Source organism: Propithecus coquereli, unplaced genomic scaffold (genome assembly GCF_000956105.1).
Source record: "Propithecus coquereli isolate 6110/MARCELLA unplaced genomic scaffold, Pcoq_1.0 Scaffold17, whole genome shotgun sequence".
Taxonomy (NCBI): Eukaryota; Metazoa; Chordata; class Mammalia; order Primates; family Indriidae; genus Propithecus; species Propithecus coquereli.
Genome location: NW_012141635.1, coordinates 4,926,104 through 4,950,577, shown reverse-complemented (window position 1 = coordinate 4,950,577; position 24,474 = coordinate 4,926,104). Strand labels below are relative to the sequence as shown.

Sequence of the window (24,474 nt, the reverse complement as noted above, 5' to 3'; positions counted from 1 at the left end):
TTTTCTGCACATTTATGCAATGCCAGTCTATATTTACCTACTCTTGTTTTTATTAATAATTTCTGAGCTGTTTGTCCTCTAATATTCAAAGATAAGAGAACATTCATTGCTGCTTCGGCTCAGACCATATGTCTCCTACTTTATCCAATTATTACAATTCTACAAAATCATATAAAAGTATTCACTCTTCTCCTGATTGTCCAAATAAAAAATTTTCGTGCTAATCTCTGTCTTCAAGAAAACAATTATTGCTACTGCTTTTTACAAGCCAAGACATCACTACAGTTAGCTTTTTTTCCTAGACTTTTATGTTTTTCTTTACCAAGAATGAAACTGGTTAAGTGAGCTAAATAAGACTTGCTTTCAGAAAGGAAATAAACTTTATAGTTGTAGGTATCTGATTTCTACTTAGGTTGTTTAAGACAGCACTGGAATTCTATGCTGATTGAATCACATATCATGCAAGGCAAAGAAGAGCCTTTAAATATATAGTTTTAAGGCCATTGATAGATATTTTAGTGACATTATTTCAGTAGATTTCCTTTTGTATTAGGAGAGTCATTATCAGCTTTCTTTATACTGACACAGTATGCAGTATTTACATTTTTTAAACAAACCTTGAATGAGCTGGTTCAGGTTTTAGAAAAATTATCATAAACATAGGGGATTAGAAATTTATTGTGCCCCAAACATCTTTATAATTTGGCATTATAGTCTTAGAAATATTGAATAGCTTTACAAAAGGTAACATAAGGAATTATTATCTGAGAAAGAGCTCTCCATAATTGTTATGTCTTGTTCTTCATTTAACAGGTATACTTACTAACTGATCCATGGTTTTAGTTAGGCTCTATTTCATACTCTTTACCTTTGGTTTCTGACATAGCAAAAGTACTTAGAGACATCTACTTCTTCACCATATTTCAAAACGAAGTAAAAATGAGACAGAAATCTTTGTTACAACATGAATCTTTTGTCCTTTCTCCCTCTCTCCCTCCCTCCCTTCCTTCTTTTTTTCTTTCTTTCCTCTTTCTCTCTTCTCACTGCAGTGGATGACAACTCTTGTCACTTAGGTAGCTCTTGACTGACAGGAAACAACAGAAGAAAGGAGAAATGAGTGTGGTTCATTGGTATGCCAGTAACATCTTGGCTTCAGCATATAGTGTCTAAATGTGCTGGTATATCCAGAATGTTGCCCAAGAGAGAGAAGTAGGTTGGGAACATATTGAGCTAACCTATTTTCAGTACATGAATATGGGGTTACCTTTTTAGTAAGCCACACACTTTGGATTCTGCATTCTAAATTTCTTCCCAAACACTCAATTTAATACCAAATCAGGGAATGATCCAGGTACTTAAAGAAGTATAGTTAGTTATAGGCAGACTAGAAGTAAGAAATCAGTCTTTGTTTCTGAATAATTATAATTCCACAAAGGAGCGCTCAAGGCCAGCCTCCACAGGGTTTCAAGTGACCATTTAACTAACTCATTGAGTTATTGCCATGGACAGAAAACAACAGTAGCCACTACGCCACAAGCTGTATAATCAGGAATGTTTCTTTTAGTGCAACAAGAGATCTGGAGTAGAATGACGGTTACTCTATAGGCTGGGAAGAGTAGTGGGGAGTGGGGGGTAAAGTGGGGCTGATTAATGGGTGCAAAAATATAATTTGATAGAATGAACAATATTTGATAACACAACAAAGTGACTATAATCAACAGTAAATTAGGGTATACTTTAAAATAACTAGAAGAGTTGAATTGGAATGTTCCTAACACAAAGAAATGTTAAATGCCTGAGGTGATGGATACCCTGATTTGATCAATTCACATTGAATGCCTGTATTAAAACATCACATGTACCTTATAAAGATATACAACTATTATGTACCCATGATAATTAAAAATAAAGTATAAGAGATCTAGAAAACAATATCTTTTGTTTAATTGACAAATTATTGAACTGAAGAGGGAGGACATATTATTTTCAAGTGAGGGTCGAATGGGACAGGACAGTCTTGAATTTATGAAGCCTGAATTCTGGTGCTGGCCGTGACCATAACACTTTTCAGTCCTGGGCATGTTAGTTATTATAGTATCTCTGCTCTCAATTTTCTCAACTTTTAAACAGTTAGATCATCCCCAAAGCTTTTTCTAACCTTTATCTGATGCTCCAGAGTTTAGCCTAATATATAATGTCAACCCTTTCTTTTTTCCTACATCGTCCTAGTTTATCACTTCTCCATTCTACAAAAAAAAGCAAAATGTTCTGAGATCTTTAAAAAGAATGCAGCCAACAAACACAGTGTTGTGAGATATTTATTAGAATATTTTTTAGTAAAAGGATAATGCCGAAGAGTGGTCAGCCAACTCTCCTGTGCCTTCACAATCATGTTTCCCATATCACATTTCTGATTTCCCTGAGCATTGGGAATGTTATTTGTTTTTGGAGGGATGTTAATCACTTCATAGTAGTTTTATGTCATCCTCTATTTGTCTTCAAGCCTAAAAGCTTTATCCAAAATATAGTCTGGAAGAAGGTGCCGTACATGGATTCACATGCTGTACGTTTCTTTTTCTTTTAAGTGTATTGTTGCAGTATTTTCCATTGCTAATATATTTTGACACCTTATAGTTGTAACCTGCTGTTCTCTTTAATTGCTTATTGTTATTAATTATATAGTGGTAACGTAGTTGGCTGCTTGAGCCACTTGGCTGTAAAGAAATTCATTTATCATTATTGCTTTTGGAGCTACAGAAAATTGCCAGCATTCCATCCAGAGATGAATGTTTTTGAGCTCACATCCAGTCAAATTTTGAACATGGGTCAAGTCCTTAAGTGCTTTCTCTCTGTTGCTACCCTTTGCTTCTTTGAGTCTGGGCTTTGAGTCCCTTCATTTTCTCTCATCTTTTGTTCCACCCCTTGATTTGCTGTCCTTTCAACGAAGTTTCTGTATTGTTCTCAGAATTCCCTTTGGTGAATTCCCTGTCCAGAGAACAGCCTTTCTTTCTTCCTCATATTCGTAACTATAAATTTTCCTTCTTAGAATTTATTTATAATAAGATTCGGGCCTTTACAACTTCGTTACATGCACATTTCATTTTAAATCATTAATGCTGATCGGACATTGCCTTAAGCCCTGCCTTTCTGCGAAAGTGATCATCATACCCTTAAGAACAACTATAAACCCCTTCCATCCACTCTATAAATAATCAGATACACGTATTATATTCCCAAATTGGTAAATTGCCAGTATATTGAACGACTGACTGAATGAATGATGTTACATATGCAAACATGGGAATGTGTATTTACACACATCCAGCTATTTACTGATATCTGTAGTTTCTTTAAATCTGGGCTTAATTTAGAATACATGACCCCACAGCTGCCTGTGCCACAGAACAGCCAGGCCAGGGTGCTCTTCTGCCTTCTGGCAGCATGACATTAAATTCACACTAGTTAAGCCAACTTAAATTGAGCCTCCTTGAACCTTCCTAAATAAAACTAGTGGCCTTAATTACAATCAGGCAATTTAAAGGTTATGGAGCTCTAACTAGTACTGCAGTATATCACTTTAATAATGCACAAGAAAATTTCTCTAAGGGGTGGCATCGTTTGATTGGAAGAATTCAAGTTTCACAGCACATTTCCAATAAACTGTTTTTAGAAATCTTATTGCATTTATTGTGCCATTACCTTTTTTTTTCCCTAATCTTCAAGGCCAAGTTTCTAAGGTCACACGAATAGAACAATAAAAATGTGACTCATTTGCAAATAACGTGCAGTATTGTGCTTTTCACATTGCTGCTTAATGGCTTTCCTAGTATTGCCAGAAAGTGAAAAGGAGAAAGATAAAGTCCCTTGGAAATTGGAGCGATTCTGGGCCCCCTTGGTATCCTCATGTGCCATTGCAGATATGACTTGTGCTTTTGTGGTGAACTCTGATTCTAAACACCACAATTTAGGAGAGAAGTTGTCATCTTTGCAATAAGTAATCAATAATATAGTTTCTTAGAAAGATAATTAGCTTCAAAAATGCCCAACTAGCTGCTTGTCTTAAACCTGTGGGCACTCAGAACCCCATGGTCCATGAGATCCATAACATTTACAGAAGCCGTTGAACCTCATTCCATTTCTTTTGTTTGTTTGATTTGTATTTTTTTTCTTTCTTTTAAATCATCAGCAGTAGCAAGCCATGCTTCCTAGCAAGGATAAACAGCTTTGCAGTGTTTGGAGACTTTCTCCTTCAGATAACTAATGGCTTTATGCCAAGAAGAAGATTAAAAAAAGAAAAGAAAAGCAAAGGCCCTGACCCTTGCCTTAAACTCAGTACAGCAACAGGAAAACATGCCCGATGAGCGCTATGTCCACTACATGCTGGTGGTGCTGGCCCACTGCTGTGCGGAATTAATATTGACTGTTGCACAGGCTCACTTCTCAAAGATGTTTTCCCAATAGATTTAACTTTAAAGCAGGTTACATTTAGTTTATGCTACATGAACTATTCTCTTTCGATTGTACTAATTTGTGGGGGTTTTTTGTGTGTGCAGTACTCAAAGGTAAATATATCTGTACTTCAACCAGTGCCAGAAGTCCCAGATGTGAGGGCATTAATAGTAGGTATTTGATATCAAACAAGAGAAATTTTAAGCAAAGAGTGTAACAAATGCATATATCTGACTTAGCCAATTACTTAAAATGATGGAGCTTTGTAATGTAAGAATAGAAACTACTAAGAAAAATTGTTTATAGATCACGGATATATGATGTAGAGACTTCCATATGACTTGGGACAACTAAAAGGCAATTACCCCTTCTTTCATACGGTACTTTTTTTGTATTTCAGATATAAAATACATAATAATATTTTTATTCCTGAAATAAGGAATGAGTTTTGACTCATCAGTTTCTTGCCAGAGATAAATTGGCAAATTAGGCAGCTACTTTGTTAATGCTTTATTTGTCAGAGCATTTTAATCTAATTTCAGGGAAGAATGAAGCCAAGCACCGTAAGGTATATTTAGCTCGCCCACTACGTTATATGCACAGGGTTTAATGCGCAAGAGGATGGAGCAAACTTTTGAAACTCAATTGACAAACAATAAATATTTTTTTTTATTGTCAGTCTCTTGGCATTTTATTCTGATGAAATTAGATGTAGGATTAGCTAAGTATGTATTTCCTATAAATTCAGTAGATATTTATTGAGTCCCAGCTATGAGCCATGCCCTGTTCTAGGTTCTTGGAATATATCAATGAACATAACAGATAAATACCTTTGTCCATTTGAAACTTGCACTATAGCAAGAATTGGTGAACAACCCCAAACTTAGATCTCAACACTCTCTTGGTATTAAGATGTCCCAGGCTGTCACCCACCACTCTTTATAAGCAAGGAAAAAGCTGAAATGCATTGCTGAATTGAAAACATGCTATTTCTAATCATGTCGTTCATCTAATCGGTTATGTGAAATGGAAGTAAATGTTTTATACTCGTCTTCATGTGCTCACAAACTTTCTGTTAAGACAGAGAACAGAACAGCACCAAAGATGAGGTGGTAAAAAATTTTTGAAAGAAAAAACTTTACTTTCTTCTATTCAAGTGAGTATAAACAAGGGGGAAAATCACCTATTTAAGTAAACTGGATGCTTTTCAGTGGGACACAGTGGCATATACTGAAGTCAAAGCGTTATACAAGAAGCTAATTTTTTTTAAAGCAACTCTAATTTCTAGACCTGGAGGATGTATTTCAGACTTAGTTGGTCTCAATCCTCACTCCCACCCTTAACCCCACTCTTGCCTTTTTTAGGGCTAATGGTACATTTACTAAGAAATATGTACTACTTTCTTCTTTTCTTGGTTACAAATGTTTTTTCTTGGGATGGGGAGGGGAGGACTGAAAGTGATTTTATCAGTGCCCTACCAAACACTGATGTTTGTTTGCTTTTAATGAAAACATTCAAGGGCAAAATTTTTACCTTTAAAGATGTTTGCTGGCACTATGTTTTCTCTGAGACTTCAGCTGTGGGGTCCATGTTTAGATTTGGAAAATGGGAAAGCAAAGAAAGAACTAGAGGTATCAATATACTGATCAGCTTTGAAAGGTATCTTAGTCTATGTGCTTATCCCTGTCCCCCACTTGTACCAAAATGTCACTGCTGAGTCCCCGCAGCTTGAGGGAAGCCACCTTTTTGGTGGGTTGTTTGGTTTATTGTTTATTGTTTGAACAACAGTCCCATATTTTCTCCTACATGAAAATATTCTAATAAGTACTTCACACAACCTATGATAATAGCCAAGGAATTAGACGATATTGCATCTCAGAGCATCTAAAATCCCACTGCCTGCCTCTCCTATCCCTACCCACCTGGACCTCCTGCTAGTTTCCAAGCTGCTGATGTTTATGGGGCTCTAGGCAGCCCCTGGGCTTTTAAAATCTGCTGGGTACCATGCAGCCTCCCCCAGTTGAATCATTTCCTGCTCCAGCCCTGCTGAGAGTGAGAAGTTCAAGACAGGAAATAACAGTGTCAATATCAGTAGCTTTGCTTCTAAAGTCCAAAAGCATTGTAACCTTTAGACTATTGGCCAAAACCAGGCAGTAACTGAGTTAAATGTAAGCTTGCAACTTGTAGTAAGTCTAGCCAAGGCACCCAGGATGTGTATCATTTGGCTTTGTTGAGATTAGGCGTTTTGTGCCTGGAGAAGCAAAGGCCAGAAACCTGTCCCCCTTCCCCATGTTCCCAGCACCCTTTCCCTCTTATTGTCAGAGTCTGGTGCCCGTATCTCATGTCGCCGTCTCATGTGACATAGAATTCCTGACAGTGGCAGACATTCCCATATCACCAGTAAGAAAACTCCGAGAAGGTGCAAGTGTCTGTCTTCAGGCAACATTCATTTTCGTGTTGAATTGTTCAAGAGAATAAGGGCAGAACTTTTAAAACTGGTATAAAAAAAAAAAAAAGTTCACACAATATTTAGTACTCTCAAGTTCTGCCTTACTTTGGGGGCTTAATGACTAATCTGCTGGCAGACTTCGAAGCCTAAGTAATATTCTCCATTGCCAAATTAGCACCGCCACGTGTTTCCGTTACAGTTGTGAAATATGTGCAGTGTACAATACAACAAATTATCGTGGCCGAGTGCTATGGACCTAGAAAGAATGTGATGTCTGTGTGCTTGGCAAATTACAGTACAGTCTGCCTATTTTTCTACTCCAGGTTTCTAGGGTGAGCCAACGTAGCCGAGGGGTGAGTTTTGTCATGTACGGCTTTTCTTTGTTACTCCTCAGACCCGTGGCTTATAAATGTGTGCTTGGAAATTAACCCGGGGAAGAGGAAAAGCAAAGTAAAGGGTGGGGGGGAGGCGGTGGGAATTGGTTTAGGGCATCATTTTCTTGGATTTAAAAATATATATATAAGGATATAGTGGCACACACATTCGAAGTGGAAAAATTACAACTGCGGGGCATTTGATTCCTCTGTCTGGATTGCGAGGGCAGAGTTTACTCCCACTCAGATCAGAGCTTTTAAGTATGGCCCCTGCCACATGATGATGTACCAGGAGGGGTTTATATCCGTGGACTTCAGCCTATAGATTTATGCAGTGGAAGAGGCCGCAGGACCCTTCTGGCCAGTCTCCAGGGTAAATGGGAGAAGGAGCTCTACTTATAAACCGTTACAAATTGGTCCTCAGTAATGGCTGTAGTGTTGATCAGACGATGTAAGGAGGCCCCCGGTGATTCCTGGGATAACAGCTGCATGTAAGTCAACCACTGCACATTTGCTTGTAGCTGCTCTAGATTTTTGTTTTTATTGAAGGAAAAGGAGTATAAACATGGGACACACAGTCTGGAGGCTGCTTAAAGGGTTTCTGTTGTTTAAAGTTTATATTGAAATGTCAGTGTCTTGTGTTAAACTAACAGTTGCCACATAGGAGCTCATAACTCAAAATTGTTCTTGAGTATCCGAAAGGTAACTAATATTTCTTCTGTTATAAAACTGGCTGATGAATACTTGTGTTAAGTCCAGGTTTTACAAATTGGAGGGATAGAAGTTATCATTTGCCTTGGAAGTAGTTTTGGACAAGCAGGTTGTTTTCTTAGAGCACAAAATTTTGTAAATGATTATCACGTTTCCCACTAAGTCAGTGAGGTTGTACTCCAATTATGTATGCAGACTCTCTCCTTTGAAACGTTTAATATTGGAGTAAATATTTACATTAGCATCAGTCTCTTTTATGTAGACTTGATTCCTGTTTACATTTATGTTCACACTTAAATAAAGATTAACAAATGGAAATAATTATTTTAGCTGAAATTTCTATACATGGGAAATTATTTCTCAGTTATGCTCAAACCACCTTTGGTCATGCCTTGCAGTGGGTGACCAGGGCAGGAAGTTGCTGGCCTCCAGCATGTTTTTGGTGGGGAGGGTTCCACTCTGACATTGGACCCACATTGCTGGGCATGTGTACACACCCTCGGTATCCAACAGAGTGGGGTATTCTGTGTGTTCTGGAAAGGTACAGGCTTATACTGAAAGCTCCATATTTTCATTCAAGTGATTAATTTGCACTCTGTTTTCCCTTTCCTTGTGCTAATTTCTGTTCTCACATATTTGGCTAGAACACTTTTAAGTCTAATGTGCAAAATTGGAGTTTTCCTATACTTTGTATTATTGTGCATTTCCCATCTAACTTTCTGGCTATCAGAATTTCAGTGTTGTAATCAATCTTTATTAATAGGGCTTTTTCTCTCTCTCTCTTTTAATTTCAAAGTAACCTACAAAGACAAATTGCACTCATTGTAGAAAATCTGGAGAATATAGATAAGCAAAAAGAAGGAGAAAAATCTAGAAGTTTCATCCGAAGATCCCATCTATAATTCTTAATTAAAAAATAGGGCTGTACTAGCCTATTATATCCTTAATGGAATATTGTAATGGTTATTAAATCAATTGACTCTGAATCTCTTTTTAATAAATGAGTCAGGCTGTATTATCCAATTACTGTCAGCTGCTACCTTTCCAGAGAGCAGAAATGGTTATTTTGATTGAATTTTTTAAGCTTTTTGGCACCTTTAGGAAGAAGAGGGGGAGAAAAGCAAGGTGCAGGTTGTGGCTTCATGGGCAAAATCCTGAACCTAAGCCTTAGGTTCACCTGAAATCGGAGGTGTTGAAAGTGTCACATCCAGAACACCGGCTTTAAATTAAAATAACAGTTACCCTCCACTATTCTACCTTACAGCAGGTAGGGAGAAGAAAGGAGAGAAGCTCAGTTTTGAAAAGAAATGGTGCTTAACTCAGCCAGATCCTCCCAGTACTGAAGGTTTTCAGAAATTCTTTGAAAAATAAGATGCCACTCTTAGCCACATAAAGGTGAATCTAGAATATATGAGAATGGAGTTAAACAAAGACTCTGAATGAGCATAAACTTTTGAAATTCTTATTATAAATAAGTTTTATTAATTTTCCATTACTATCTATGCCCTCCCTTCGACTTTAAAAAATTACAAACCAAATTATATTACCCAGTCGTAAAAATGTTTTTGATTCCTCTGTCTCTCTTTCTCATTATCCATGTGACCTTGAGGTTTAATAAGCAAGTGTGAGGATGGGAAAAGGGAACAGAGAAGTGAACAAAGACGAGAGAAATGGGTGGGTTCACTGTCTGCCTTAGAACATATCGACTTTTGCTTATCTTATCATTTGCTGTGTAACAATTCAGATATTTTTTCTCTCCTACTCAAATAACTAGAAGGTCAGTTTATTGGAAAAGACCTCACTGTGTCACTTACAAATAAAAGGCAGGTAGAACTTCCAACATTTTTTCAACATTACAATGTGCTTTTAAGCTGTAAAAAGAGTTCTGAAGATGCTGGATGCTCTTGTTATCATTGCTGTCACTTAGTGCCTTCACAAATAAAGGGTAGAATACGTAAAAAATAAATCTGTACTAATGATGCATAAATACCTTTACGACTGTGTGTCACTGCTTTGTACTTGACCAAATTTGGATTATTTAACATTTGGAGGATGCAACGTTTTTTTTCTTTGCTTTGGAAATAAATAAAAATGGGTAAGTGTATTTTCCTTGCACTCATACCCATATATCTTATTTATTTTTCCCTCTCTTATTTTTCCAAACAAAATACTCATAGTCAAGAAAGATAACATCCCATTAAAGAACATTCTAACTTGTATGAGTCACTTTATGTTCATGTGACAGTCAGTCATTATCCCCAAGAAAGCCCACCAGGTCTATACATGTTACTTCACAACTATGACAAGTTTAAAAATTCTGTAACAAATGTACACCAACTTACATCCATAGACCATATCTTGGTTCTTGTGCAAAACAGATATCATTTTAAAAGGAGTTGAAAACCCTTAGTTACCTTTGTACTATTCAAAATAAAGATATGTAGCATTGAGGAAATAGAAGACTCTTAAATTTGGCAAGTATTTCTGATGATTAACCTGCTGATCAAATTCCCTGTAGTACATAGTGTTTCTTATATTTCTTAATGTCTAAAATTTGGAAATTTTTTGGTGGCTTTAGAATTAAAAAAAAAAAAAAGAAACAGATGAAAAACCCTTGATCTTATATAATCCCTAAAGCTTTTTGTATAACCCCTTGTCATGTCAGTATGCACAATTAAACTCCCTCTTACATAATTATAAATCAAGGAATTTACTGTGCCACCCAAATACAGAGTAGGTTTTTATCTCTTGTGAAATGTAGACAGTACTGGGTGGCTTAATTAGTGCTTTGCTTCTCTTTTTACAAATTCCAATCCTCTGCTTCTAAAGACTCATACTTGTGTAAGAAGAAAGATTAGGAATACAAATAGAGTGATTTTACTCTTAGTTAGCTAATAATAACTCACTTTGTAATTGGGCCTTTGAATTGCCAGCACTATCAACTGGTGAAGGACTTACACATGCATGTTGTCTTTGAATGAAAGAATATAGCTTTGGAGTATAGACTTGTTAACCCCATAGTGTGACTATGTCTTTCATTCCCCAGACATAAGATGTCTGATAGCATTCCTTAGTAGCATTTTTAATAATTGCAAATCAGAGAACATGAAAGTATAACTTGATAACAAGCCACGATAGAGTGCAGTCTGCACCTCTTAATAATAGTCTTGGGACTAGCGGGTATAGACCATAGGCCTCAGTGTGTCTGTTAAGATCATGGACCCTGAACCCAGACTGCCTGGGTGCAAGTTCAGGCTTCTCCAATTATGAGCCCCTGTGACTCTGAGAAAAGTTACTTAAATTCTCTGGGCCTCATTTTTCTCGTCTGTAAAATGGGACTAATAGTAGTTCTCCTCCTAGGGTTTTAGTGTGCTTAAATGAGTTCATATCGATAAGCAGTTGGAACAACAGTGTCTGAAACACAGTAAACAGCTAGGTTGCAAGTGTTAGTGTTCTTATATTTCATTTCTTACAATTGCACATTGAAATGAGTTAGGATAAGCCTTAAATCTTAAATTTCATAAACATTTTATGAGGAAAAAAAAGCAACATCAAAATAACAGTTTTTATCTATAACAGACTTCACTTTATATAGCAATGTTATTACATCAAAATAGTTTTCTACCATTTTGTTCCTAAGATATCAAAGAAAAATTCAAGACTAGTCAAAAGTGAGCCCAGAGGTCATAAAAATGCTTTGGAGAAACACAGGCAAAGTCTGGATCTGGGGGTAAAATTGAAACTGCCTTACAAAGTTAAGGGAGCGACAAACTGGGAACTGGGAAAATATGGGGGACAAGGAGTGCAAAGCAGAGCAAAGAGCACTTACAAGGTATGACAATCATTAATAATATTTCACAATTGGCAGAAATTCTTGAAAATGAAAAGAAAGTTTGTGTTGATTGAAATACCACTGAAAACCTTATAGTTCAACTTAGAAACTTCTAGAACCTTCTAGATAAACCAGAGGAGAGGCCCTGAGGAAGAAGCTATCCACTTCTATGGGTCCTTTATTTTAGCACTTTGGAAATACAGAGCCTACAAAATCACGATAATTAGACAAAAGGAGCTGCTTCATTATTGATATACCAATTATACTTTGAAAGCTTGATAAGATGCATTAGCCCTGAGATAAAAATCTGACTTCTGATTATCTTAGGATTTTAAATTCTAGAAATGTTTTAAATTGATAGAAACTCATAAATAATGTGAAATAACCAGAAATCATATAACCACATACTTATATTAGGTGATGGAAATAGTTTAATGTATGCGATTATGGTTAACTCACTAGTCTATTAAAGATACCCCAGGTTTCACCATTTCTATTAATGTATGTTCCCTGACAGACGAAGGACTGAACCATGAATGCAAACTCTGCAGCCAGACCTTCGACTCCCCTGCCAAACTCCAGTGCCACCTGATAGAGCACAGCTTCGAAGGGATGGGAGGCACTTTCAAGTGTCCGGTCTGCTTTACAGGTAGGAAGATCATTTCTGGAAAACTCTGGAGAGTTTCATGGCCACATCATGTCTTTCCTACCAAAGCACACTTCCCACTGCTATGGCCTTTTACAGATATGACTTCAGTTCAATTTGGGGGGAAGATGTTTGATTTCTGCTTATTAGCATTATTGATTGCAGCCCACTTTCAAGGCTCAAATGGGCAGGAAGGTTAACTGTCAGGATGAACAAATGGCATTTCAAGTTCTCTCAGAAGTTTGCACTTTTCCATTTGGAAAACGACATCCATGTTGTGTTCACTTTTTTCCTCTCAGTGTTAAAAGGTTACCAAGGCTAAGGCTGCCTGCACAAAGCTGCTTTTTAATCACAAAACATTCAACTAAAAGTTCAGCCGGGTTGTCAGCACGTGTCTGCTACTTAAACATGGAGAATTTCATAACATTCTCCACAAGAAATAAAAAGATATTATGAAAGCTCTCCCCAAATTCTTCTGAACTAGGAAACAGATTAGATGAGGCATTTATTTCCTATGAAATTGGATTTTTAAAGTAGAAGTTGATATAAATTTACACTTTTTAGAAGAAACTTTTATTAAGTGTTACAGCATTAGAGTTTTGGAAAATCCTTTGTGATTATTTTGCATAGGTCTTGGACTCAGTCACCAAGCCAAGGCTATGTTTCCCTTCATTTGTTGGTGAGGGGGAGGGGGGTGGGGATATATATATATATATATATTCCCACCCTTTATTTGTGAAGGCTTATATACATCCTTCTCTCAAAATCGACTTCTTTGTTTGCAGAGCAAAATTTTGAGCATTGATTATTTACCTTCACTGCTTTCAGCCTATAGATTTCTATTCTGTAATAAAATAAAAAGAGAGGGGCCGTGTTCATTGCACAGCTAGCACAAACAGTACCTGAGTGTGCTGATGGCTTTGCCTTCCACATCTGCCTGTTTCAAATTATGCATTCAATAATTCCATCACCCACTCTCCATTCTTCTTTCAGAACTCTTTTTATTCTTCCAAATTTATATTTTTAAAAATATATTGTTATGTTTTTGCCATCAGTAGTATATATCTTAAGATGCCAAGAGTCTGGGTTCTTTATAAGTCTTCATAAAGGAGGACTAGGTCATAGGTCCCCTCATGGTTAAGACCCCTAATAAAATAGTTCTTTCATGTTGTAGCCAGAAGCCTCATAAAATATATTAAGTTCTATGGAGATTAGTTGCAAATCTGTATAAAAACCTCATTTCTTCTTGTTGATGTGGGTAAAGAGAAAAAATGCATTAATCATGCACAGTCTGCATTTTGTGTGCAGACAGACCTGAATTGTTTAGGGTATCTTGAAGTAATTTAGAAATAACAATTAAAAAAAAACTCTTCCAATATAAAGCATGTTAGGTGGGAAAGGAAATCTGAGCAGTTTTTTAAGGTAATGAGAAATGTGATTAAAATGTATGACTCATAAGAACAATATTCTAATATTTTAGGTTGGCTGGCAATTAGAATAATTTTAATGATTAGAGTGGAGTCAAAGTCAAATGCCAACATCTTTAATAAATCCTTTCCCTGCCTATACAGATTAATATTGTAGATGCAAACTTTTTTAGGTCACAGTGCACCAGGCATCCATCAGAAGTCAGTTCTGCCAACCCAAACACTGCCTCTGGCATATACAATTTAATTATTAATAGTATGTCTCCTAGGTAAACTGTTACACAGTCTTAGGGCCTTGTTTTGTAGTCATTAAAATTGAACATGTTTATATTATTGAAACCCTTGCATTCAGTGTGTAGGCTGAGTTGATCTTAAAGTATCCAAAGAGAATTTACCTGCCGTTCTGTTTCACATTTATAGACAGTGCCCCAGAATAGCTGTGGGATATGATTTTTAGCATTAACACATTTAAATAGAGAACTGTTTGCTAGCTATAACTTTAGGCAAACACAATAAACAGGGTTTTGGCATCTATGATTTCTTAACCTGTGGGTTGCTGAGAAATAGGAGTCATTTCTGTTGAGACAGAGCTGTGCATTTGACAATTTTCAGCTTTATTTTTAAAAGATTTATAGGGAGCAGGGCCTCCATAAACCTTTACTTTGGAGCTGTTTGGGCTGAATTAGGTGCTTGGTAGAGTGCATCTTAACAAAAGCCAGAGACCCAACCATGAGCAAATGTGACTCAGCTCTCCCCACGTCTCAGGCAGTAAGTCATACCCAGGAGAATGCTCTGTCTGTTCTTGGGGAGTCACCTACTCAGGGCATTTCAGAAACAAAATAACCCCAGATCACCATTTTTTTATCATTTCAGTATTTGTTCAAGCAAACAAGTTGCAGCAGCATATTTTCTCTGCCCATGGACAAGAAGACAAGATCTATGACTGTACACAATGTCCACAGAAGTTTTTCTTCCAAACAGAGCTGCAGGTAATGTTCTCATGAGGACTGGGATTGAACTCAGTTGCTATTCTTATAGGAAACAAGGGCATTTTAAATCTGGATTCACAGTATCTCTCACCCTGGGCCACCATGATGCTTTGTGTGTATTGTGGCAAAGGGAAAATTAGAGACTGGATTAATAGACACCAAAGTAATTTTGCCTCTGGCTGCTGTCAATCATAAAAAGAACTAGAACAGACCTATAATTGGACCTTCTGACCCAGTGTGATAGACTTAGGGGTCAGGTTTATTGGACTGTGGGATCATTCACCTCACTTGTCATGACTCATTCTCCCAAATCCTGTTTTATTCATGCTCTGTTCCCACTGGGCTCCAAGCTGGATGGATGTCCAGGTTATTGTTGTCCTGAGGGGCTTAAAATTGGAAAGCAGAAGGGAAGAGAAGAAAGAAGCTATACTTTTGTCCAGTATGTATTTCTTGCATTTAATGGAATAGAATAATTTTTACTTAACAATAGCCTTTTAGTTGAAAATTTTGACAAACAAAGATGTTGGCTTTAACCTTGAGTGTTCCACTTGCTCAATGTGTGACAAACCTTGGTCCATGACCTTTCTGAAACTCAGATATGAAGAAATAATAAACAAACTTCACATTTACAGGGCTGTTATAAGGTGAAAATGAAATAAGGGTATGGATTTAAGGTATAAACTCTAAAACATAAATGTTTGGTTATTTTGATTATTCTTAGCCATAGACTGGTAGTTAAGAATAAAGTCAGAGACCCGTATTCTATTCCAAAAATGTCACTTCTTATAAAAGAAAATAACTCTTTTTTTTTTCTGTTACTTCACCTGGAAAATGGGTGTAATGTTTTATCCTAATTTTTCTGATGAAATGATCTAAGAATAACATGCTTTTGGTTAGCTCTTGGTTCCCATGGAGGAGAATAGAGTTGAACCCCAAATTATTTTGTTTATTATGAGCATTATTATTAACAATAAAGTTATCTAGCCTAAAATGGGGGTGCAAATAATTTTTGTATGGAGCTCCGGAAATATCTAAAAGAAGAACTGATTTGGTGATCTGATAGAGGCAAGACTAAGAGACTCAGAGCCCACCTACTCCTCAGTCTCCCATCCCACACTGGGCCCCGGGGCAGCTTTGTGCCTGCTTGGGCTCTGGAGAAACCAGATTTATGCAAATTGTGTGTCAAAATAAGGAATTTATAGTTCATCGCCTCAGTTGTCATTCTGTAAGTGAACAAATAGCAAGTTAAAGAGATAAAATGAAAAATATGTGAAAGAATAAGTACAATTAATGGTCATAATGTGTCAGTGGACCAAAATTAAAGTTGCTATTTTAACTTTTGTCACTTCTAAAAATTCTGTTCTGTCACATCTGTTTGTGAATTGAATATAGAAGATAGGCCAAGTTAGACCATTGTTTAAAAGTACATCTTGTTATAATCTAAATTTCTGTTTGAAAAATAATATATTCTTATTGCAATGGGTATCAAAGATTAAGTCGTTTTGGTTTTATGAATCTGCAAAGGATGTGGTCAGTACACCTAGTGATGATGTTAGTATGTAAACTGTGAAGCAGAATTAAGGAATAGTTTAAAAACAAAGTTGTAGAGATTCTGTAAAGACTGATGCCTAGCTAATGTTTTTGGAAAAAAGAACTGTTTGCAACAAGCTTCCACTTTCATACTGTATTAGTAGATTCTAATCTAGTAGTACCTTCAATGTCTTTCATTAAAAGAACCCAACACTGGCATTGGTGGCCTCTGGCCCATTGTAGAGCAGACAAAAGTAAGCAATTAAACACATCCTTCACAATTCCAGTTTCGTTTATGATGTATTTTAGGGTTTCATGGAACCTACAGTATTCACTCTTTTCTACAATTAGTATAGACCAGTGATTCTCAGACTCTTTGATCTCAGGATGCCTTTACATTCTTAGAAATTATTGAGGACCACAAAGGGCTTTGGTTTATGTGAGTTGCTATCTATCAATATTTTCCATATTAAAAGTCAAAACTGAGAAATCTGTTAAACACAAGAGTACAAGCACACATTCTATTAGCTTAGCTGTCAGAGAAATGATGTCATCACAAATCAGGTATGCTCTAGAAAACTCCACTGTACCCTCTTGAGATAATAAGAGTGTAAATAATGGGCAAATAATGTCTAATATTATTATGAAAATTGTTGTGACTTTACAGACCTCCTGAAAGTGTCTAGGAGACCACAGAGATCCCTTGCGCCACACTTTGAGAACTGCTAGTATAGAAGTTTTGTACAGAATACACAATTCTTTTTGAGTCTTTGTGACCTTAAGAAGTCAAACATCACTCCAGATATTTCTAACTCATTCATTCACCTTGTGATCTAGGCACAAACAAGACTTATTCTGTAATCCAAAACTGTGAGCCTTATTTTTCCAATCCTACAACCCTAAATAATACATGTTTGATCTTGGTGTGAATATTCAGGCTTAATATGTGTATCATTCTTTAGATAAGAACAATATTTGTGGCTAGTATGTAATTATTATGAATCTGAGATGAAATACTGACTACAAAGTCAATATTTCACAAAGCCATAACCCAGTCATTGGAATATCTGTGTAGGTCTATTTTCTAAAATCCCCAGTAATAGCAGTGGCTTTAGTATTAATACATAAAGAAAAATGAATCAGGGTCGAGTTTACTTTTTCTGATTTTGAAAATGTTTTTATTTTTATGTTTTAACCTTAGGGGTTCATGGTCTTGTGCATTTGCTTTCATTACTCAAATTGCTTTTACACCAGTGCTTAGAAGATGGAATTAATGTAACTTTTAAATATTGATTTCTTTTATTTTCCGTAGAGAAAATGGGGATGGTAAGTGTACAGAAACCAGGATACAGTTTTGTTAAATCAACTAAAATTAAGGTGACAATAGAAAATAAGATCTGTAACCAAAATAATAACAACAGCGTAGAAAAATGAAGCCATTTTATAGCCCATGGTAGTTCATGCCTTGGTATGCAAAATAAATATAAATTTTAAACCACTTGAACTCATCTACTTTTTTATGCCACTAAAGTTCAGAAAGAAGATGGGCTTGTCACGAGAGACTATAAAACTAAATGTCCAAGAACTGAAAAACTGAAATCTTATTTGAAATTTTAAAGCATACAATTTATTTGGCTCTCATATCAGGGTGAGAATAATAAGGTAAATTTAGGATAAGCATCTAGAATTACCCAGCAACATCACTGTGGCTGTCTTTTAAAGGTACATAAACGATTTCGTGACTATAGTAAGTCATTTATATTTCTTTCAGTGTTTATACCCAGTTAAAAACATGAAGCATTTTTTGTGGATATAAGTGCTTTATATATATATTTTATTTATTTATTTATACATACATTTATTTATATGAATATATATTTTTAGAGGAAGAGAGAAGCTACTGTTTACATTCCACCATATATGTCTGTGTGGGTATATATGTATACATGTATGTACATACACATATATATGGCAGTATGTTACTTTCATTTACATCGCCTATGAAGCCAGTCAGAATTCAGATAATTCTTCATCATACACTGTTCATCTTTAGGAGATTAAGCACTCAGGTACCATTCTTTGAATATTACCGACCATAGCTCCTTTTAGATTTGGACCAGATGAAACCTCTGTTTCAATGGACACACCTTTTGCCAGTGTAGAAGCTGTGTTCTTCCCACAACCCCTAAACCTTGCTGACCAAAAGTTCTAGACTCCAGTGTGTGTCTATATACATATATATATATATATATATATATATAAAATTTTTAGCAAGATATAATCTTTTCCTTTTGGTAGAGTTTTCTCCCATTTTCACACGAAATTGTAATATACTTCAAAGGCCACCTAGCGTGCTGGTAGGAGGGGAGATGTGCTTTGGAATAAAAGTCCATTATTTGAACTAAATGAACATCATATTATTTTAAAAGTGAATGAATATGTTCAATGTTTCACATGTTTTTATTAATAGACCTCAAAATTTTTCAGCAGAACTTAAGGAAGTTGCTTTGAGAGAGGATGGTCGTGGTCCAAGAATAACATCCCGCAATGCATATTTGTACCCAGAGTGGTTTATGCAGGTGTGAGCAAGTGGCGTGTTTGTAAAAGTCCTGTTGAATAGGCCACGTTTTTTCAGTACACTAATTGCTGTTTAATTAGTGCCTCTAGAGAAGCTGCCATTGGATGGCAGTGTTCGAATCATCCCCTTCCCAATGTGTCCACATAGAAAGTTCCATCACGTATCATGTTATGAATTTAATGGAGATTGAGAGAATTCCTGCAGTGGGGATAGAGGGAGACAAAGTTTAGGCTCTGAGATTCTGAATCCCTTTTGAATCAAAGATTATTTTGATACCTAGCCCTTCCTTTTATTAAGTCATGAATGCCGCATTTCCCACCTTCAAAATACAGCAGTCATTTGACATTCTGAGGGATAAACCAGGACTTTCAGAAGTCACTAAGGTTTAAATATGTAATTGTCCCTATAGCTGTTTGATTTTCTTCTCAAATCACTTTTCCATCAAGTCACATGATTTCGATGCATATTTTTCACCCCACAGTTTAACTGGTGCTTGCTTTTTGTGGTCATATTGCTGAAGGAAAAATGAATTACTGCGTATGGAATGGGACAGAGAAGACAACAATACAACATGGAAATGTAGCTACTGAGTGGCTCCCTGGGTCACTCGCTGACTTAGCTACTGGCCCTAAACTAGCCTTTCAGTAAATGCATTACAAATTTGTGTCTCAAATTATGAAATAATATATGATGAGGTACTTAGGAGTCCTTGTTAATAGTCCAAATCACAAATGCTATGCTATATACTGCTAGAGTCCCAGTGCTGTTAATATTATCAGGTAAGAAAATATATTTATTAAAAATACTTATAAAAATATAGTTCCATCTTTTTAAATTCACCATGGTGCCAGCACTCATGACATACCAAAAATAATTAGAAATGTATCTAAAGTCTACTAGAAAAGATATGACAGGCATATAAATAGCCACTGTATGAGGTATATGTAATAAATTGTTTTAAGTCTTCCAAGGGAAGGTGTTTCTTCTCCAGCTGGGCAAGTCAAGTGAGAGGCACTTCAGCTGGTTTGGAAGGACAGATGTGCAATGAGAAGAACACATACGGCACTCAGGGAACACTGGCTTTCTGGCCTTTTTGCTTTCTTAGTTCTGACCTAACTAAACAAAATCAAGATTCATTATTTGGAAATAAAATTTCTGTCCCAGACATATCAAAACTTTCCTTAGTTCTCTGTTCTCATTCGCTAAAATGATTTTCCAATTAATCATCCTTTGACATAGTTTCATATTCATTAGTTTCCAGGTAAAAGTTCTTATTTTTAAACATTCCTTTTTCAAGTGATTTAGAATCTTGTTTTTGTTTTGTTATTTAGCATCTAACTGTAAAACTAAACATGTATATTTGCTTTTAGAAATGTATTTGAAAACAACCTGACCTTTTCCCCCAACCTCCACCCAGTTAAAGAGGTATAGCAAAGACAAAAAGTTTTACTTTGCCCCTCCGTAAAAGACAAGGTAGGATCTGGCTGTGGTTCAGAGAAAGGTTTTAGTTTATTTTGTTTTCATATTTTCCTCCAAGCGAGGCTGAAATCTCCTTTTGCAAACAGGAGGAATGGAAAGGACGTGTATTGCTACTCACAGCACATCTAAAGGAAGTTCCTTCAAAGCTATTTTGCCTCCATCCCCATCTTCTTCTCATAACTTTTCTGTCTTTTTCATGTGTTTAATTTTTATTTCTAACAGAGCTTAAAATTTCTTTCATTATCCTCACTCACACTATAAAACTCGAAACCCTGTCCTGCCTTGCCTCTTATCGTGTGGTCTTCCTCGGGGACCCCTGGGTTGGAAATATTTGCCCATCGCCATGTCTAGACCCAGCATTTCTGGGCCCTATAATGAGAAGTTTGGGGGAAAGTTGGCATGGCGGGGGGGGGTGGTGCATAATTCCCACCTCTTCCTGGATGGTGTGGTTCCTTAGCTTTCCATTCCCTGAGATCCACTGTGCTGCCACGTATCTCCTGTTCTTGGGTCTGAAATCTCAGACCTTAAACACATCACAGAGACTCTGAAATTCACAGGAGTGTAAATTGTGTTAAATGAGCACATGGTTCTGGAACTGGTCCATTTTATACATCGCCTCATTTCTTTGCTTTGTGGGCCTGCAGGGCTTTGGAAGTAAATTGGCGCTACAGCAACCTCCACTTAATTTGCTCAGTGGTTAAATTGATCTATCTCTTTTATTTGATTGGATCTCTAGGAACCAAATCATTTGCATTGATTTATTGATTGGTGCTATGTTTTCACCATTGCTTTTGATCACTTTCAGCTGTTAATATAGGATAATTCAATCAGAATTGATTGGCTTTACCATTGAAGGCAGAAAGTTAATCACGTAGGACACAAATAGGACATGGCTAACCTAACCTCGGTTTGACTATTATTCTCTCTCTCTTTCTCTCTCTTTCTCTCTTCCCCTCTCTCTCCCTCCCCATCATCTATGCAGTGGCAAAAAAGCTAGGGTTTTTCTTGAGCAAAGGAGGGGGTTTGCAATTTTATAGCATTCATAATGCATCTAAAAGTGAGATAGTTTTATTTTGCTTTTTAATAAAACATCACCTAGAAGTTAAGCAAGCATACAGCAAGATAAGCGTGATTGTCACAATGAACTCATTTGGACTAAATGAGTAAATGCATTTTCAATTGCCCGTTTTGTACCAATAAATGCCTAATCTGTGTGTGCATGCTTGGAGGCACAACCTGGGCTCACCTTTTTCTAAATTTGGCCCTCACTGCTTCGCCATGTGTCCTGGTAGTCAAATTTTTGAGAATCAAGTGGTTAATATGACTGAAGTAAGGGCAACAGAGGTAATTGCAATAAGCTACAACCACTTTATTTGCACCTGAATCGTTTCTACAGCACCCCAGCTCAGTTTTTAAAAATTCTCCATCCATTAATTTCTTGATGTTCATATCGATGGCTGGTTTTCGCTATTAAAAGATGGAGCACCACCTCTTCATTCTAGGACTCATTCCCTCCTCCAACAGCCCTGTTGTTAGTGAGCTGCCATTACATTATTTTTTTGTCTGGCCCAGAGTTGACAACAGATGGCCATCTCCGAACTGCCATCAGTGCGGCTTTATGGAGCATCCAGCTAGGGTGTACTGAAGAGCACTATGGCCAGTTCTGCAGCCCCCTCCCTCCCACCCCCTGGCAATGCTCATCACCTCTGCCACATTCTGCTTTGGCTGGGCTTTGCTGGCCCTGCCGTCTTCCATGTCGCCAAGACAGCCTGCTGCCACGGCACCAGATCTGCCTCCATTAGGAGGGAGAGCCTGCGTGCACGGTCGTCCTATAAAGACAGGGCTCTGTCTCAGGCCTTGGTAGTCGGATCCTTTGGAGAGATCTGGAAATTCAAACTTCTAGAACATTCTGCAATCCAGAGAGGCACGTGGGATTCCCACATGTGTTCCTATTTTAGATGTTTGCGCCACACATGGATAGTTTTCCTCACATTAGCAGAGACAAAGTGCCAAGAATAGACTCTTTGTGTTTACAAACTTTCATCTAACTATTGGAAAACACCACTTCCCTATCCAACTGTTGTGACAGTTAGGGTAAGAAAGATGGTAATCACAGACATCAACTCTAAGTGCCCTGAAATGAGCCAGGGATTCATTCCAGCATCTTCTTGATCCATCGATGTGGCGATCCCTTGGACAGCCAGGTGAAACGAGCTGCTGCTGTGCATTTGGAGAAAGATGGATCGGCTGCTCTTGATCGAGTTTGCTAAGGCAAGGCAGCTTCAGAGCCAGACGTGTATTTTAAGAGGAATTCACATTTGTATCCTTTATTGTTATATTTGCAGTGAATCTACAGCTCAGAACAGGCTCTGCCCTGCAGCTATGAAGGAGTAAGTTCCCCTTATTGGAGAGAGAGTAGTGTTCTGTAAAAGCCCGAGATGTGGCGGCGAGATGAATAGCGCTTAAAAGCTGTGCTTGCGGTGCTGTCATTTAGAACAGCAACTCTGAGGCTTTAAACGGGAGTGAAAGGCAGGGTAAACGAGTCCTTTAAAAGGGGTGAAATTTTAAACTGCCTAAAATAACAGGTCTCCTTCATTGATAACTTCATTGAATGAGTGAGTGGGAAGCTAACTGGGCAAGAACTGCTTTCCCATAGGAGGGCAGGGTTTGCAGAAACGGGGCTTTTTCCTTGGGCCCCGCGTGTCTGGGAGGCCAGCTCCTGTTTTCCGTGCCCCCAGCTGGCAGAAGACCATCTCTCACTGGAAACCCAAATCGCCCATAAAAGGTTTCCTTTTTTACATTGCCAAAACTTAATTTTATAATTGTCTAACTTACACCACCGGGCACATCTGCTAAGCTTATGTGCCTTCTGACATATAAAAGGCTACTGTGATACCATTAAATATCAGCAGTGTGCTTTGCTGTGCTTTGAGTTTATAAGGGTGAAAGGTGATCGTGCAGGAAAATGGAACAGTATATTTGCTGTGAGACAGGCACCAAGACTTCACTCCCATACTCAGTTATAATTCATGACGGTACTGGTGGGAAGCCCTTATCCCTCTGTGGAGTTAATGCGTCTCCACTGAAGCCTGCTGAGAGCACCCTGCGTCCCCCCCACCATCTGTGCGCTCACTTTCGCACGCTCGTTCTCTCTCTCTCTCTCTCTCTCTCTCTCTCTCTCTCTCTCTGTTACTTTTTCTGAGTTCTCTTGGTGTTAATATTGTCAGACTGCTACCGATTTGTAAAGGTGGTTCTCCAAAGTAGAATTGTCATTTAACTAAGGGAAGAGCTGGAAGGAATGCATTACAGCGTTGTTTAATGTCTCGTTTAGAAAATATCCATTAGAAAATAGAGAAGCAGCAATTGTTTTAAAGCCATTGCTGACTCTGAGAGCCGAGGATGCACTGCCAATCACTAATTAGCAAGAGGTACCCGTGGCCTGGGCATGACAGGAGGCTAGGGATGCAACACAAGGTGTGCCTCATGATCCAAGTTAACCCTGTTCTGAACCCGAGTTCAGTGCCCTGGAAGTTGAATGTAAGCGAGACAGTGGTCCTGAGAAATGTCTGCCCACTCTATTGGCTTGGGCCAGCTGGTGGCATGAGCACCAACTGAGGTCCCACACACTGACCCCATCTGTGGTGCGATGTCACCCACTCTGAGGACCAAAGCTCATTGCCTCGGGGCCCTGGGCCGCACAGAACTTCACTTAAGAGAGCTGTGTGGTGATTTGTGCTGTGCCAGCCCTGTTCTGAAGTGGAAGGAACGGAAGAGCCAAACTTGTTGCAGCCCAGAGCCAGCAGAGGTTCACAGAAGCGTATGGCTTGACCCCCCCACCCCACCCAGCCCCATCTCCTGTATGTTCTCTCCCTCCTGCTTTCCGCTGGGAGCCCAGAAGGTGAGGGGACACCAGAGGAGTGTGGGTGCATTAAAACAAAAGGTGAAACTGTACTTTGTTCATGGCTGGCTCAAGATTCATTTGTAATGTTTCATAATTTGTGCTCTTAACA

At 37.7% G+C, this 24,474-nt stretch overlaps 1 protein-coding gene across 4 annotated transcripts in view; it reads left to right on the top strand.

Annotated features, from left to right (window-relative positions):
* ZNF521 (zinc finger protein 521) overlaps positions 1–24,474 on the top strand; it is a 275,007-nt gene that overhangs the window by 233,395 nt on the left and 17,138 nt on the right. For all 4 annotated transcript variants that reach the window (XM_012641756.1, XM_012641760.1, XM_012641758.1 and 1 more), the window contains 2 exons: positions 12,333–12,464; positions 14,762–14,877. In XM_012641756.1, the coding sequence (XP_012497210.1) occupies positions 12,333–12,464; positions 14,762–14,877 (248 nt within the window). The remainder of the gene's footprint in view (positions 1–12,332; positions 12,465–14,761; positions 14,878–24,474) is intronic.